Raw genomic sequence first — 17,713 nt, 5'->3', positions numbered from 1 at the left:
ACGAGCATTTTATATGCTCTTCGAGATTACATATTGTTAAAATGCGTATCAAAAGATATGTATATATGTTGATGTTTCGTTTTATTGGTACATTTTTTTTAATTTTCTTTTAACATATGATTTAAATTTAAGATTTATAAAAATATCAAACTACATATCAATAAATTAAAAAGTTATATTCTAAAACACAACATAGATTTTGTGAAAAAGGGATCCAATTCATCCATGAAAAACATGAGATATTATTTGCCTAATAAAAAAAACTAATAAACATATATATTATTAGAAATACATTACGATTATATGAAGCCCATATTTGCCTAATAAAAAAACTAAAATTTGAAGTTTTCTCTACATATTCGTAAATTATATTGAAATCTCCTCCAACATAATGGTTGAAACTCAACATAAATGACTCAATATAAACTAAATATTGTCCAATAGCTTAATCTAAAAAAGTAAAAACTAATAGATTACAAACACTAATACCAACTTTAAGACTAACAAGTTTATAGCAATAAAGATATAAGGTATTACGTTAGATTTGCATATAACAAATGAACAAAGAGCAATGACTTAATTGTTAAATTGGATTTTATCTGTATCAAGTACCTCTTTCGTCAATTGGCCAATAACTAGACCGACTACTTTCATTGACATTTATATTTGAAAATTTATTTAATATAATTAAATATTCAATACTTTAATATTCACTCTAAAAATAACATATTTACAAATATATTTGACAAATGGGCATAGAAAGACCTAATTGGTACAATTAAAGCTTTCTCTATTTCTAAATAATTATAGCACGACCTAATTGCATTTAATTGGTAGTAAACCAGCTGTCTTATCCTAATTTTTTAAAAAGAATCATGTACAAAATAAGATAGAAATTAATATATAAAAATAAAATAAAGTTGAAAGTTTATTATATTCAATATACATAAATAAAATAGAGTTGAAAGTTTATTATATTCAATATATACATGACTTACAGTTTCAATAGTTTAAATAAGATAAAACTCATGAATGCACATGATAAGCTTGTGGTATTTATAGATTGAGCTATAATATACTTAGTATCATAGTTTTATGAGATAAAGAATTTATAAAATTTTCGATAAAAATAGAAGGTAAATTATAATTTTAACATATGAAAAAATTATTTTACATACAATAATATTTTTGACAATTCTCTTAAATTGAAGGCGCTCAATGTAGTCAAATTTTAATAAAAGAAAGTAGTGACAATGATTCAGTGAAAATAATTAATTGACAAAGTCTTATATGAAAAGTGTAACGACTCGAAACTTAAAGTAAATGAATTTGTATTTTTAAATGTGGAAGCAATAAATAATATTAGGGTTTACATTCCTTATACAATAAATTAAAATATCCAATAGAGCTATGTGAATATCCCTAATACAACATATTGTAAAGAGAAGTAAATAAATAATTTAGAATAATTAGATAAATGTCATGTAGATTAATATCCACTAGCTCTTGAAGGGGTTCTGGAGGTAAACTATTCACAACTTTCTTCCTGATCGGGATCTGGATCTTTGTCCTCTTGATCTGAAATGCTTAATAGAAGAGTAAGCAATACTACTCCAGTAAAAATATCACACTAATCAATGATACAGAAAATCGAAGGTTGGTAAAAAAAAAAAAAAGACTAATGGAGTTCTTAATTTAAGTAAATTTATTTATCAAGAAGAAAACTGTTTATTCCATACTTACTGTTACGAGTTTTCTAAAAATCAACATATGAAGACTAATATCCATACAACTTTTCAATTTCACACATAAGTGAACAAGAAATGACAATTTTCTTTTTTTTACCTGCTTAATGGTACCCCTAGGGTTCCATAGGGATATCCCCCCACACATAAACCCAATATCCAGATTTATCAATTAACTAACCGTCCTCATACCATGTCCAGTAATGAGCACCGAATATTCTATCGTCTTAATACCCTGTCCGATATGAAGGTGAACCATATCTCCCAAACTCTTTTAGTATGGGACTTTCAAGCCCTGTCCGACTGAGATAATGTTCACGGTAGGGTTTCCTATGTACAGGACTTATCCGCCCTTTCTTAGGATACCCGGTAAGTCTTTCACATAAAGATCTCCATCAACAAAAAGACCATCAAGTGCATACCAATATCTCATTTCATATTCACCGATTAATTAAACGACATTTATACAAATAATACAATTTCATACCGTAATAACCAAAAAACGTACTTAGGGCCTTTATTTTCAGTCAGTCAATCAGATCAAAAAAGTAACGATTAGACAATCAATAAATGAGAAAATAATTAAAAGCAACAATTAAAGCACATGACAGAATAATAATCAATTTAAGCAGTATATGACAATGAATAAGCAACACAGAAAAACTTCGGTAAATATAAACTGATCGGTTCCAATTTCACTGGTGACCTGTAATTATTTTTTGAATTTTTTACAAAACACATCATTATTGATTATTAAGTCTCAATTTATTATAATAAGGAATAGGGTGAGAGATTCTTACCCGGATCGAAGTTTCAAAAAATCGTACTATCTACTACGTCTCTCAAGGGACCCGGATTTGTTGAATTTTTTATAAAAAATTTAAATACTCGTTATGTACTTAAAAATACCATAAAAAATAAAAAATTGGTGTTGAAAATCATTTCCAGCCAATTTTAGGGTTTCAGCACGATGGTATCGCTGTGTTCCAGCGCTCTCTGCCGCCTAGGGTTGTGATTCACCTTGGCTTGGCTAATTTTGATCAGTTTTGGTCGATTTTACATGTATACCTGCGAAAAAATATGTTAGGAGGCCTCTATTGGCCAGAAAATAAAAAAAGACCGAACCTATCTGCTGAGGGGGTCTCCGGGTGCGGCGGCTCCACTGGTTCTCCTTCGCGACTTAGGTTTATTCTTTGGCTAACCTGCACAGAAAAAAACGGTGAACACAATGGTTAAAAAATTGTGTGAAATGAAAAATGGGCAGGGGTCATTGGAGATGGTTTAGGGTTTTAGCCATGACGGCTCTACCGAGTTTTGCCTGCGATTTTTATACTTGCATAGTATAGATGCATGAAACACATTATAAACTCGAGATAGCTCTGGAGGTAGTACTAGTATGTAAGCGAACGTACCAATCCTATTTAAAATTTTAAATGGCCCAATGAATCGGTAATTTAATTTCTCCATCTTGTCGAATCTGTTGATTTTCTTAAAAGGGGTAACCTTAAGAACTACTTGATTGCCTTTCTTAAATTCCAAATCTCTCCTCTAGGGTCCGCATAACTTTTCTGTCTGCTCTGAGCTGTCTGAATGTTCTTCTTGATCTTAACTATCTTGATTGTAGTCTCTTCTAATTTTCTATCACCCACCTCTTTCCAGCAAATAGGCGACCTACAGGGTCGATCATATAATGCCTCATGCGAGGCCATGACGATGCTTAGTTGATAGCTGTTATTATAGGGGAACTCTATCAAAGATAGGTTATTATTCCAATGTCCCCTGAAGTTTAGAACATAAGGTCGGAACATATCTTCTAGTGTGCAAATCGTCCTATCTGATTGTCCATCGATTTGAGGGTGGAATGTAGTGCTAAGGGATAGTTTCGATCCCACGCCTTGCTGAAAACTAGACAAAAATTGAGAAGTGAACGTAAGGTCTCTATCAGATACTACTATCACTGAAACTCTATATAACCTAGTTATCTCCAGGATATAGATTATTGCTAGCTTGTCTAAGGGGTCGGTCATCTTGATAGCCAAGAAGTGAGAGGACTTGGTGAGCCGGTTGACAATTACCTAGATAGTATCATGTCCTAAGCATGCCTTAGGTAACTCTATCACGAAATTTATTGTGATATATTTCTATTTTCACTCCGGGATTGGCAATGGTTGAAATAGCCTACCTGGGCGTTGATATTTTACCTTAACCTGTTGACATATTAGATACTTAGAGACAAAGTCGGTTATATCTCTTTTCATCCCGCTGCACTAAAATCAGAGTCGCACACTTTGATATATTTTAGTACTTTTGAGATGTATGACGAACTTTGAATTATGAGCCTCTGTCATGATGTCCTTTTTTAATTCACTGTCATTTGAAACACACACCCATTCCTGAAATCTAAGCAACCCATCAGTAGAGACTCGCAATTATGGATTTACTCCTTGTTATGCATTCTTCTTGAGAGCTGCTATGGTAGAATTGGTTAATTAGACTTCCTTTACTCTCTAGATCAATTCAGGTTGGACAGTCAGGTGGACCAAAATATTAACCCTCTTCAAGTTCTAAAGTCGTATATGTCGTATTGCCCCTATTACCTTGCATTCAGAAACTATTAAATTAGTTAACTTATCTACATTTTTTCTGCTGAGTGCATCGGCTACCACATTACCCTTGCTTGAGTGATATAAAATCTCGCGATTGTAGTCCTTAAGGAGATCTATCCAACGTCTCTGACTCATATTGAGATCTTTTTGAGTGAATATATATTTCAAACTCTTATGATTTGTGTAAATCATAAAAGTCTCCCTATGTAAGTAATAACATCGGTCTTTAAGGCGTGGATAATGACGGTCAATTCCAAGTCATGGGTGGGATAATTTTTTCATGTTTGTTTAACTTCTTGGACCCATAGGCAATAACCTTCGCATGCTGCATCATAACACAACCCAATCCCAAGTAGAAGATATCACTATACACTGTGTATCTACCTGTTCCACTCGGTAGAGCTAACACGGGTACAGTAGTCAACGACTTCTTGAGTTTTGTAAAGTTTCTTTTACAATTCTTGTTTTACTCAAATTTGACATTCTTCTTTATAAGTCGGGTCAATTGAGCAGCTATACTAGAAAACTCTTTCACAAATCTGTGGTAATAACCTGTCATTCTCAGAAAGTTACGAATCTCCTTAATCGATGTCAATTTCTTCCAACCAAGTACTGTCTCAACTTTTTTAGAATTCACTGATACTTCATCCCTTGATATGATGTGTCATAAGAAGGTAGTTTGTTTCAGACAGAATCCACACTTACTTAATTTTACATATAATTTTTTTTTTCCTGAGAACTTGCAAAACCTGAGTCAAGTAGTGAGCGTGTTCATCTCTGCTCTTTAAATAGATCAAGATATCATCGATAAATATAATAACGAGCTAATTCAAGAATTTTTTGAAACTCCTGTTAATCAAGTCCATAAAAATGGATGATGCATTGGTTAGTCGAAATGATATGATCAGGAATTCATAGTGTTCGTAGATGATTCTGGAGGCTATCTTGGAAAAGTCCTCTACTATGATCTTTACCTGATGGTAACTCAAACGTAAATCTATTTTGAAAAAGACTTGAGTACCCTGCAACTGGTCAAAAAAGATTATCAACTCTGGGGATGTGGTACTTCTTATTGATTATGATTCTGTTTAATCTCCTCTAGTCAATACATAATCTTAATATCTCATCATCTTTTCTTACAAATGTGATTCCAACACCCCAATGAGACACACTATGTCAGATGAACCTACTATCCTACAATTCATTGATATTTTTTCTCAACTATTTCATCTCAATACGACTCATACGATAAGGGATAACCGAGATAGACTGGGTGTCAGGCTGAAGATCAATGGTGAGCTCAACTTCTTTATCTACTGGTAGTTCAGGTAGTTCATTAAGGAACACATCTAGAAAGTCTCGGATTACCGGAATTTCTTGAATGCAAACTTCTTTCTTAAGTTTGCTTATGTAGAGAAGACAACCGAGTTAAAACGCTATGCAATAAGAAAATTTTCATGAAGGAATAATATTCAAAATTTTTATTAACTTGTAAATGACTTTTCGTTAAGAGGGTTGAATACAAATTTTTTGTGAAAATAATCTATAGTAGTGTGATACACCGTTAACTAGTTCATTACCAGAATTACATAAAAGTCCCCCGTGTTAATCTCTATCAGGTTGATACTCAGTTTTCTATTTGTTATGTATATAATACAAGGTTTATATATAACATTCTCTAGTAGTGTCCTACTTTCAGGAGTATACACAAACAATACAGAATCAAGTCTTTCGGGTAATACATTAAGGTTTTATCCAAAAGCATGTAAGACAAACGAATGTGAAGCAACAGTATCAATTAAAACATATGTAAAGTGATCGCAAATAATTTACGTATCTTGTATCACATTCGGGTTAGCTTCAGTATCTTGCTGGGTGAGGTTGTAACCTCCCATTACTGGAGGAAAGATACAAAAGTTCATCTCTACTAGCTGTATCTTAGCTAAAACGGCTGAGTAGGTATTGAGCTCAAATACGTACAGCTGCTGACTGATCTCAGGTAGAAAGACAAGTTTTTCAACACTGATTTTTTATTTTTTGGGGTATTTTTAGGCACGTGACGAGTATTTTAATTTTTGCAGAAAAAATTCAGGAAACCCATGACTTATTAGGAAACGTAGTAGATAGTACGGCGTTTTAAAATACCGATCCAGGTAAGAATCACTCACCATATTCTCTATTATGATAAATGAGGCTTAATAATCAATAATGTTGTACTGTGTGCAAAATTAAAAAAATTCTTAAAATAATTATATGTCACTAGTGGATGCGGAACCGGTCAGTTTATATTTGTCATAGTTTGTCTGTGTTGCCTATTCATTGTCCTATGCTGCCTAAATTGATTGTTATTCCGCCATGTGCCTTAATTATTGCTTTTAATTATTTTCTCGTTTATTGACTACCTAATCGTTATTTTTTTGATCCGATTGACTGATTGAAAATAAAGTCGTTGAGTACGTTTCTTGGTTATTGAGGTATGAAATTGTATTGTTTGCATAAATGCTGTTTAATTAATCAGTGAATACGAAATGAGATATTGGTATGCACTTGGTGGTTGTTTTGTTGATGGGGATCTTTATGTGAAAAGCTTAACAGGTATCCTGGGAGAGGGCGGATGAGTCCGATACATAGAGAATCTTACCATGAATGTTACCTCAGTCGGACGGGACTGAGAAGTTCCATACCCAAAGGGTTTGGGAGATATAGTTCACTATCATATCGGATGAAATATTTGACGCCCATTAACAGACAGTGTATGGAGACGGCTTATTAATTGATAAATCTGGATATTAGGTTCACGCGTGGGGGGACATCCATATGGACCCCCAAGGATACCAGTAAGCAAGTAAAAAAAAGAAAATTGTCATTTTTTGTTCACTTGTGCATGATATTGAAAAGTTGTATAGATATTGGTATTCATAGGTCAATATTTAAAAAACTTGTAATGGTAAGTATGAAATAAATAATTTTCTTTATGATAAATGAATTTACTTAAATTAAAGGTTCAATTAGTTATTTTTGTGATTTTTACCAACTTTTAGTTTTTCGTATCAATGATTAGTGTTATATGTTTACTGGGATAGTGCAACTCACTCTTTTATTAAACATTTTAGATAACGAAAATCAAGATCCAAATCTCGATCATTAAAAAAGTTGTTAGTAGTTTATCTCATGAACTCTTTCAATAACTAGTTAGTGGAGGTTAACTCTTATGACATTTATCTAATTATTTTAAATAATTTATTTACTTATATTTATGATTTGTTGTACTATAAACATTCTCATATCCCTATTGAATATTTTAATTTATTGTGTAAGGAATATAAATCATAATATTATTGTTTGCTTCCACATTTAAAAATACAAATTCATTTATTTTGAGTTTCGAATTTTTACAAAAAGATCGTTGAAGCTTATGCAATTTTACTAGTATTATAAGAAGATAATTACAAAAATTTATGATGTATTATCATAAAAAATGATTTAATAAATTATTTTAAGTATAAGATATCAATATAGTATTTACCCATAAACTAACTAAATCAAGAGAATATTAAATTTATTGATTATATTATTTTTCAACTTATTTATAAGAAAGGATAATTAAATAACACATTGTTTATCAACTAATGCTTTTACCAAATTTAATTGATGGTGTATATATGTCGATGGGATTTGTTAAGGCAATTTTGCTAATCGTGTGATAATATGAATTTGTCGACTGTGTTGGTAATTTTTTTAACGAGTGATCTTATAATTTATGAATGATATACTTTATTTTTTTTATTATTTTATTATAAATTTATTTTTTATTTCAAAAAAATTTAAAAAATAAAATTTAGAAAATGATAAATCTAAAATTTGTATAAACTGAAAACAAAAAACATTAATTAATTAAATCCGTTGTAAGACTAAACTCTGAATTACTGAAGATACATATCCTAAAGTTAAAATATATATATAATAAAAAAATATATAGATAATATAACTTTCGGTCGTAGGTCACCTTGCCCGCATAATTAATTCTGAAAATCGAAGTGTATTATTTATATAAGCAGAATTGTGAGACTAAAACATTTTTTTAATCAAATTAAATTAATATGTTATAATTTTGGAATATATTTCTTAAGAAAAATATTTACATATTCGAAAATCTTGAAACAGATAAAAATAAAATGTAAGAAAAAAGAGTATATTCATAAATCCGTATAAATTTTTAATAAACCATGAAAATGAAAATACCAAAATTAAACACACGAGCGGTTGAATTTTATTTCAAAAAAAAAGGGGAAATGAAATTACAAAAACACCCCTCTGCGCCTGCGGGCGTCTGGCTTCTCTGGCACCAAGTTGCGCCACGTGTTTTCTCATGTGCCAGACTCTTCGTCCACGCTTCATTGGACTCACGACTGGTGGAGGCTTGAGGAAGAAGACAAAACACCGATATGACATTGGGCGAACAGCAGGCCAACCATTACCAAGCATATGCATACTAGCGTACAATCTGACTCGCATTTCTCCTAAGAAGCTCCTGCTCCAGTTTTCACGGGTAACAGACGTTCCACGTTCTCTCCATCTTAGGTATTTGCTCTCTCTAAAATCTTAGACAAAGAGGGGTTCCGCTGATGGACGCGGCGTCTCAGCTCGTCTACTGCGGGGCCGAGCCCCTCCGTTTCTCTTTCCCTTCGCGTCCTTCTCGGTTTACCTCTGTTCCGGTTCGTAGCCGAGCCAGAAAGATCCTGGCCGTTGCCACTGATCCGAAACCGACTAAGACAGGGCCTGCTAAGCCATCACAAACGGGCCCTACCAACGGGTCTGCCAGGCCTCCAGCTTCTAAAGCTGTCAACGGCGTTTCCACGGTACAATTGATCGTTCTTTTATTCTTAAAAACTTGTGTAGAAGTGTATTTGTAGAAAATAAGTGTAGTTGCTTTAGGATGGACATTTGAGGTTTGGGATTCTTGATGCTATTGACTTGGCTATTAAGGGGGAAAAAAACTTGTATAGGCCTAGAAACGTTTGTTGTGGATTAGTCGCTTCTTAATTTGGATGAATCGAGATGAGGTTTTTTGCACAGTTTTGTTTCTAAGCGAAGTGGAATAAGTGGAGAGGAAATAAGGAGTTTGTTCGGATAGGATGGTGTAATCAACTTAGCCGAATACATTACGACGAAGGTCACTCGAGCTGAGTATTGTGTCTCCCCAAAATGTAAATCTTGTAGCACTTATTGCGAGTTGTAAATTTCAAGATATATATATATTCCCAGAAAAGTTGCTTCTCGCATTAGCTTTGTCGCAAAAGGTATCAGAGTAGTCGAACAGACAGTCTCATAAGTTCTATGAACTTAAAGAACTTTGAAGAACTGAACTAGAAGATTGATGTGTGTAATTTGTCTGGATGAATCAATCTTTGTTAACTAAATACGATTTTCTATCAGACATGGGTTTAGCAGCCGTGTGCATATTTCTTGAATAGTTAATTTGACAGATAAGTTATGGTTTCTCTTTTCTCTTTTTCTAATGTTTTTTAAAATTGAGACAGTTTGGTGCTGTATGACAATTTTGGACTTAAATGGCAGAGGATAGGCGATGTTTCACAAGAGATTAAAAGAGTGAGGGCCCAAATGGAAGAAAATGAAGAGTTGGCAATACTAATGAGAGGGCTTAGAGGCCAAAATTTAAGGGATTCACAGTTTGCTGAGGACGATGTTCAGCTTCGCCTTGTGGAGGTAAGGGTCTGGCTCATTGCAGTAACCAGTTCACTATTTGACATTGCTCATCAAATGAACAAATCCAAAATTATCATCCCCTATCTGTGGTTTTCTTTTTTGGATAGGTTGAGGAAAGCAGCGAGTTTTTGCCTTTGGTGTATGATCCAGCTAGCATATCTGCATATTGGGGTAAGCGGCCGCGTGCTGTTGCAACACGGATTGTTCAATTAATGTCTGTAGCTGGAGGTTTTCTCTCACGGTTGGCTTGGGATGTCATAAACAAGAAAGTTAAAGAGGTAATCCACTGCTTCATCTCGTGTTCCAATTTTCTATATAGTAATGAGTAAACATCCTGTAAAATAATTTTTTTTTCATCCTTATAATATATTTCATTTTTCTTCTCAAAAATAGATGTACATTTCCTAGTCAGTGTCTTATAAGATTTGGAAAAATTGTTGTCAGTTTGTTTCTATTTAATAATCTTCCCCCATATACAAACTGCACTCTAACTAGCTATATTTGCGTGTCTGGTGTATGTAGGAAAGTTTTGTGTTTACTTTTCTCTGTGCGTAGTGACCTTTTGATCTATATGCTGCCAATATTTAATCCATACCATTTGGAAGTTATAGAAGTTCCGTAAAATAATGTTGGAGTCCCACGAGTGTTTTGTCGATGTATGGATTTTTCTTTTGGTCAAAACTAGTCTATGCATGGGTTGGCAACTCCAAATTATGGACGATTAAATGAAATAGATTTTAGTTTTTCATTCTTTTCCATCTCTTCTATACGCTTTTGAGAACTGAAAATGGTCAAATAGGCTGTTTGTGTGAAAACTCTCTTTTCTATTATGATTAAATGTAAAATAGATTTATTATGTTTCCATTAAGCCAGCCTTTCTTTACAAACAGGCTTTGATTTATCCATCACTATCTCAGTAGAAAAATTTTATGTATTGATTTTAAATATGATTCTTGAACTTTTGAAGCTTATTGTTTCTTTTCTTTTTCTGTGATCAGAATGAAGTTGCTCGAGCAATTGAATTAAGGGAAATTGTCACCTCTCTGGGCCCAGCATATATAAAACTTGGGCAAGCATTGAGTATTCGACCAGATATACTGTCACCTGTTGCAATGACTGAGCTGCAAAAACTTTGTGATAAGGTAAAGTTATGGACAACATGCGAGGGTCCCCTAAGGTAGGATCTAGTTATGGGCTTGTTGTGGAAGAGGGAAGGGCTTGTAAGAGAGAATTCTCCGTTCTCTAAATGAGAAAGGCTTGCTATCTGTCAATCTCTAAACAAGAAGGGCTTGTTAAGGGAGAGCCCTTCGATCTTTGAGTTTAGAAAAGGAAAGAAAAACTCTTTAGTTTTCACAAGTTGTGCCTGCTGTTTTATTTATAGGAACTGCAGATTTATGTTCCAGTTTATATACAAGATAAGATCCTGCATACCCCCTAGGAATAGTTTAACTTCTACACTGTCTGGAGTAACTTCTTCTAACATCAAACAGGAAAAAGATACAAATAGTTTAACTCATAAACTGTTTAGTACTTGCAGAAAACTTAATCTACTTTTTTCCTTTCGTCTTCCTTTTTTAAATTACTAATGACCCATAAGAAAACATGAGTTTTAGAAAACAGTTAGTGAAAACATCGTTTGTTATGTATTTGAAAGATAATACAGGAATTACCAAAGAGGTCTAAGAAGAGTAAAGCAGGACAAAGAAGGAAACAAACTGAAAAGAAAGCGACTGTTAGAAGCCTAAGCTTTAAATTATCCAAGAATGCTGAGAAAGAGCAAGAAGAATAATGCCTATTCAAGATCATCCTTACCTCAGTGTATAATATGTTGAAAGTCAAGCTAAAGCTTGTGGAAATTCAACTGCATAAAGCATCTTTCTCTGACTCATGATGAGACAATAGATGAGACCTCTATTTCTTTAGCATCTGTGCCTTCCTTCTGAAATAGTCCGTGCCAAGCATGACCATGAAACAGGTCCTTGGAAATAATAAACTAGATGGATTAGGTCACTCTGTTTAGGAGCTGATTTTTCTATTTGATGATATGTGAAGGTTCCTTCATTTCCAGATGATGTCGCAATGGCTCTTATTGAGGAGGAGCTTGGTCAGCCATGGCAGGAAATCTATTCTGAACTATCGTCTTCCCCAATAGCTGCTGGTATTCTCTAATCATGTTTATTTATATTTACTAAGGATTTTGGATTTAAGAAGGAAAAATAAAGGAGGGAAAATATTCCTTGCTTGTTGGAATCTGGTAGTCTAATATCTGATCTTATCTCATTGTGGGACCATCATTGCAGCATCTCTTGGGCAGGTATATAAGGGCCGGTTAAAGGAAAATGGGGACCTAGTAGCTGTCAAAGTGCAGCGGCCTTTTGTTCTGGAGACAGTAACAATTGATTTGTATATAATAAGGAACTTGGGATTGGCTCTCCGGAGGTTTCCTCAGGTAAGGTTTTTCTGAAATAGAACTTTAGCCATTTAACTCATTCTACAAATAGATGAAACCACTTTTGTTATTTTCCTCCAGTTTCCTTGACAGTTATTAGCCTTATTCTTCTTTTTTTTTTTTTCAAGATCTCTGTAGATGTCGTTGGGCTGGTTGATGAATGGGCTGCTCGGTTCTTTGAGGAGTTAGATTATGTTAGTGAGGGTGAAAATGGAACACTCTTTGCTGAAATGATGAGGAAGGACCTTCCACAGGTGAGTCTGATAAACTCTTCATGAATACTTTTTTTGTGGGCCAGTTGGCGTTGCTTCCTGGTCCAGATAGTCCACTCATAAACGTTTCAGGTTCTACATCTATATCTAGCATGCTCTGAGTACAATCAATAAAAATTGCGGAGACACCTTCTAAAAAGATATGCGGTAACCCAGATTAAAATTATCAGTTTTTCATGAAATTTTTTATCTTAACTTAAAAGGTTCATGCATGCATTTTAATGGTATAAAAGGAGGTGATATGTAAGCTATAATGTATTTATGTATATGCTATGTCATTAGTTCCTTGTTGGAGTTTCATTATCTTAATTTCTTCTGGTATTTGATGGGAAAATTATTTACAAGTTGAAAGTTGTGTTTCAGGTTGTTGTCCCAAAGACCTATCACAAGTATACTTCAAGAAAAGTTCTTACTACAGGATGGGTAGATGGAGAAAAACTGTCACAAAGTACAGAAAGTGATGTTGGAGATCTGGTTAATGTTGGAGTCATATGTTACTTAAAGCAGGTAAACAACTCTATGTACTTGCTTATTTAGTTATGCTTTTTCGGGCCAGGGAGTGAACATGGTTAGTGTTCTGCTTTCATTAAAGAATTATCTTTCTTTGATCAGATAGTGGTCATGTTTAATGTGATATTGTTTTTCATATTCTGCACTATTTTTTCTTTCCTTTTTGATTGATTAGCCCAGAGCTGGAGATTGAGTACTTTCAGATTGATGATTGAGAATAGATACTATGTGTTCTAATATATATATATATATATTATGTTTTTTTGAAATAAAAAAAAGATATATAAAACTTCTGTACCATCCATATTTGATGGGAATTCCACTGAGCTAATTAGCTCTGCCCAGCACCGGAGAGAGGTTAGTCAGTAAGTTTGTAGAGTCAATTCTTGCATGGTGCTTCCTGGATTCTGGTCAACCTTTAGGTTTGACCTATGCGTCATGAATTTTGGTTCAATTTACATTCGAAATAATCTGAGAGACCATACAATTCATTCTGTTCGAAATAGCATGGGTATGGTTAATATGATAACTGAATATTGTGGTAAGGGGTTTATGTTCCAGTCAAAAAATCCCTTATTCAGCAAAGATTGTGACAAAATCTCTGAAATTCTTGTCAAGACATTGCACAATACTTCATTGTTAAATACTGGCAAGATATGGAAAAGAGTCATCTCATGGTACAGTCTGAATTAAGAAAGTTTCTCAAGCCAAACTCATGACCAGATGAAACTGATTCCTCATTGACTTGTTATCAAGGAAAATCTGATATTTAAATTTTCAAAATAACTCGAATAAAATGTATAATAGAACTTCAAAAAAGGAAATACATGTTCGAAAGAAATAGTAAATAACTTGAATATTGTTAAATTTTGAAAAAAAATTAATAACTTAAATATCAGTTAATTTGAAAAGAGTAGTAGTAACTTGAATATTGGTAAGTTTTCAAGTTACTATTTGTTGAAGAAAGCAGTGAACTGAATTAGCTTTCTCAATACCTCATTACTTCTAATTTAATGATTCTGATGCAGTGAACCCATACAGACAGCAACTAACCTCCTTAGCATTTCTAATATTTAGCTCATCGGGTCCTCCCCTTCTTCACCAGTTATTCATATGTTATCTATTTCCTTTTAAATTTTACCTCCTCATCAAACAGTTCTTATTCACATTACTTTGAATGCCTCTTTGCTTGGTCAGTGTCTATATCTTCAATGCATCATATTGGTTAACTTCGTGCAAATATCTAGTGGAATTCATGAATTATAACATTACATCTGGATTTCAGTTGCTAGATACTGGATTTTTCCATGCTGATCCTCATCCTGGAAATTTGATCCGCACTCCGGATGGAAAGCTAGCCATTCTAGATTTTGGTAAGAGTTGGTCCATTTCTCAATCTAATTGTTTTTATTCTATCAGCCTGTAAAAGCATTCTAAGAGAAGCCATGCCTTTCTTCCTTCATTGATTCTTAGTGCAGGTGTAGTTATCTTATGCTTAGTTCACTTCAAAATTGTGAACTTTTAACTTAATTTTTTCTTACTCTAGATAGAATTCCTCTCTTCCCTTGGATTCATTATTTACTTTCAAAATTTGCACAAGGATTAGAAGGGCACCAAAGCTGACATAGGTATAAAATTTTTCCAAGTTTCTCCTGTGGTGCTTTTATGTACCTATAGCGTGTAAAAGAAATGAATGATTGTCAGGCTTGTCTGCATTCTGTTCTCTCTTTTTGTATGATCAATTTGCAGCTATGACTATTTTGCATTACTCAGGGTGTCTTTCAACTGATTTTTATTATTTATGCATCTTAAATCTAGAATTTACAATTTTAATACACAGAATAGTTCTTTCTTTCAATCATAATACAGAATATCTCCTTCCAAGTTGTTTTACATTTTACTAATTTCGACCATGAAAATAAAATATATTTGGTCAGTGTTACTTTTATCTAGTTACTAGGATCCCATTTATTCAAATCTTAGTTGTGCTTTTATGCAACAGGTCTCGTCACAAGATTAACTGATGATCAGAAGTATGGAATGATTGAAGCAATTGCTCACCTTATTCATAGGGATTATGGAGCTATAGTGAAGGACTTCGTTAAACTTGATTTTATTCCAGAGGGGGTCAATTTGGAGCCAATCTTGCCGGTTCTGGCTAAGGTTTTTGACCAGGCACTTGAAGGTGGTGGAGCCAAAAATATCAACTTTCAGGAATTGGCATCCGATTTGGCACAAATAACTTTTGATTATCCATTTAGGATACCCCCATATTTTGCTCTTATAATCAGGGCAATTGGGGTGTTGGAGGGCATAGCTTTGGTGGGGAATCCTGATTTTGCCATTGTAGATGAGGCCTATCCATATATTGCACAGGTAACAATATGAAGTTTTATTTGGATTATTTCATGGAAGATACATCGATGTGTTGTCTGTTTTATCTCAGTAACTAATTTCTAGTGTCTGTGTTAGTTATGCTTAAGAGGCTAAATATGTCTGCCTCAATTTTTATGCTTTCTCTTACTAAATGCTTTGTTTTGACCATAATTAAAATTTATCATGCCCTTATATATTAGATCTAATACTACGTAGTTGTGTTTTTCAATATTTCTAGAGACTTCTCACCGATGAATCTCCTCGGTTAAGGAATGCTTTACGTTACACCATATATGGAAAATCTGGTGTTTTTGATGCTGAGAGATTTATTGATGTTATGCAAGCATTTGAGAACTTCATAACTGCAGCCAAAAGTGGAGGTGGAGAGAATTTAAATGGGGATATGGCTGAACTTGGCATTCTACAAAGTCAAACTGGGTACATCCTCCCTGGCTTCCCATCAAGTACATCTGAAACAAAGGAGCCCATTCAAACGAGAGCAGCATTAGCATTTCTACTGTCTGATAAAGGGAACTTTTTCCGAGAGTTTCTTCTGGATGAGGTGCGTGCTGCTGGAGTTGACTTTTCAGTCTGTTATGTTCTTCCATTCATACACATAAATATCTGTGCACTCATCATGTATACACGCAAATTGTTGCATAAACAAACATGTCAAAAATGTAAATTACTGCCTGTGCATGTATTTCTTTTGTTCTCTTCTCTTTCCTTTATACATAGTTCATAATTTTGTGCTTTTTCCTCCAAAGAAAAAATTACTGTTTTCTTTGTCAACTGTCCTAAGGTTCCAATTACGTAATTGCAGGGCAGATGGGCCCACAATGTTGTGGATTTTCTTCTTTTCAAATTCAGAATACTGTTTTTGCTACCATGTTATGTTCTATTGTTTCACATCTTTCTGGTTTCGGAGTGCTACATTGAACAAACAGATACGCTGTAGTTAAGGTGGTAGAGTATTGATTTGGATTGAACAAACATCCTTGTATGGTACTGTCGTATTGAACAAACATCCTTATGTAGTACTCTTGAGACTGGTTATAAAGGATCTCATTGTCTAATCACTTTTCCTGCATGAAAAGCAGGTCGTAAAGGGCATTGATGCAGTTACGAGGGAGCAGTTGGTACAAATAATGGCACTCCTAGGAATACGTAACCCTGCCCCTGTTTTTAGCATGGTTCCTACATTTGGACCATTCAAACCTGCAGGTCTACTGCCCACAATTACTGAGGAAGACCGTGCCATATTGAATAATGTTCAAAAGGTTGTGGAATTCTTAACTGCAGGAAGTTCCCTGTCCAGGACTTCAAATCAGGTGAGTGGTGTATTTTGATTGTTAAATTCATATACCATTATGATCTTTTGCCTCTTTATTTTAAAAAAATGATCTCTTCCCTCCATTTGGTGGATGGTGTTAATATATTTCTTAATTTTCTGCTTTCGATTGGGCTGTTGACAGGCTACAGATGTTGCTCAAGTTGTCCAAGAATTGCTTCCAGTATTACCTGGAATCTCTGCCACAGTGCTTCCTGAATTGGTTAGTCGGTTGACATCAAGAGTATTAGCACGTATAGTTCGAGATACACTTTTGTAATCAGGTTCCTACAGTCCAGCTGTTTAGATAAATTGTGCATATATTTGTATACAGAACAATTGTAGTGCTACTTGATAGCATAAAGAAGTTATACTGCCAACACATTTGACCCACGAGCAATTGTCCCAAAATGTTCTTGTACATGCTACTGTTTCTGAGTATTCAAATGCTCGAGTTGGATCTAACAAGGTGTAAAGAATGATGATTTCAAGCTGAATTTTCTTTGGTTTTCATTCCAAAAGGTTCTCTTTTTTACATTGGTTTCGGAGGTTTGAGTATCATGGGGAGTGACATGAAAATTGCAGGAAGCGAGTAGCCAATTAACAGTTGGAAGCTGGCAAAATTGCTCCTCTTTTCCGACGTGGTACTCAGAGAATTTTTTTTTTGTGCATGGCAAAACTGATTCAAGTTCATCCAA

At 34.0% G+C, this 17,713-nt stretch overlaps 1 protein-coding gene across 1 annotated transcript; it reads left to right on the top strand.

The window, feature by feature from the left end:
• Positions 1–8,793: 8,793 nt before the first annotated feature.
• On the top strand, positions 8,794–17,528 carry LOC110813961 (Protein kinase superfamily protein). The gene is made up of 13 exons (XM_022041257.2): positions 8,794–9,210; positions 9,929–10,078; positions 10,186–10,356; positions 11,077–11,220; positions 12,131–12,236; positions 12,379–12,527; positions 12,656–12,781; positions 13,163–13,306; positions 14,595–14,682; positions 15,312–15,685; positions 15,924–16,247; positions 16,786–17,016; positions 17,161–17,528. Exons 1-13 carry the CDS (start codon positions 8,977–8,979, stop codon positions 17,293–17,295), a joined length of 2,376 nt encoding a protein of 791 aa, XP_021896949.2. The 5' UTR covers positions 8,794–8,976; the 3' UTR covers positions 17,296–17,528.
• The last annotated feature ends 185 nt before the right edge of the window (positions 17,529–17,713 follow it).

The sequence above is a fragment of the Carica papaya genome, chromosome 3 (assembly GCF_054855325.1).
Source record: "Carica papaya isolate Zhongbai chromosome 3, ASM5485532v1, whole genome shotgun sequence".
NCBI classification, from domain to species: domain Eukaryota; kingdom Viridiplantae; phylum Streptophyta; class Magnoliopsida; order Brassicales; family Caricaceae; genus Carica; species Carica papaya.
This window is presented reverse-complemented; position numbering and strand designations above follow the sequence as displayed.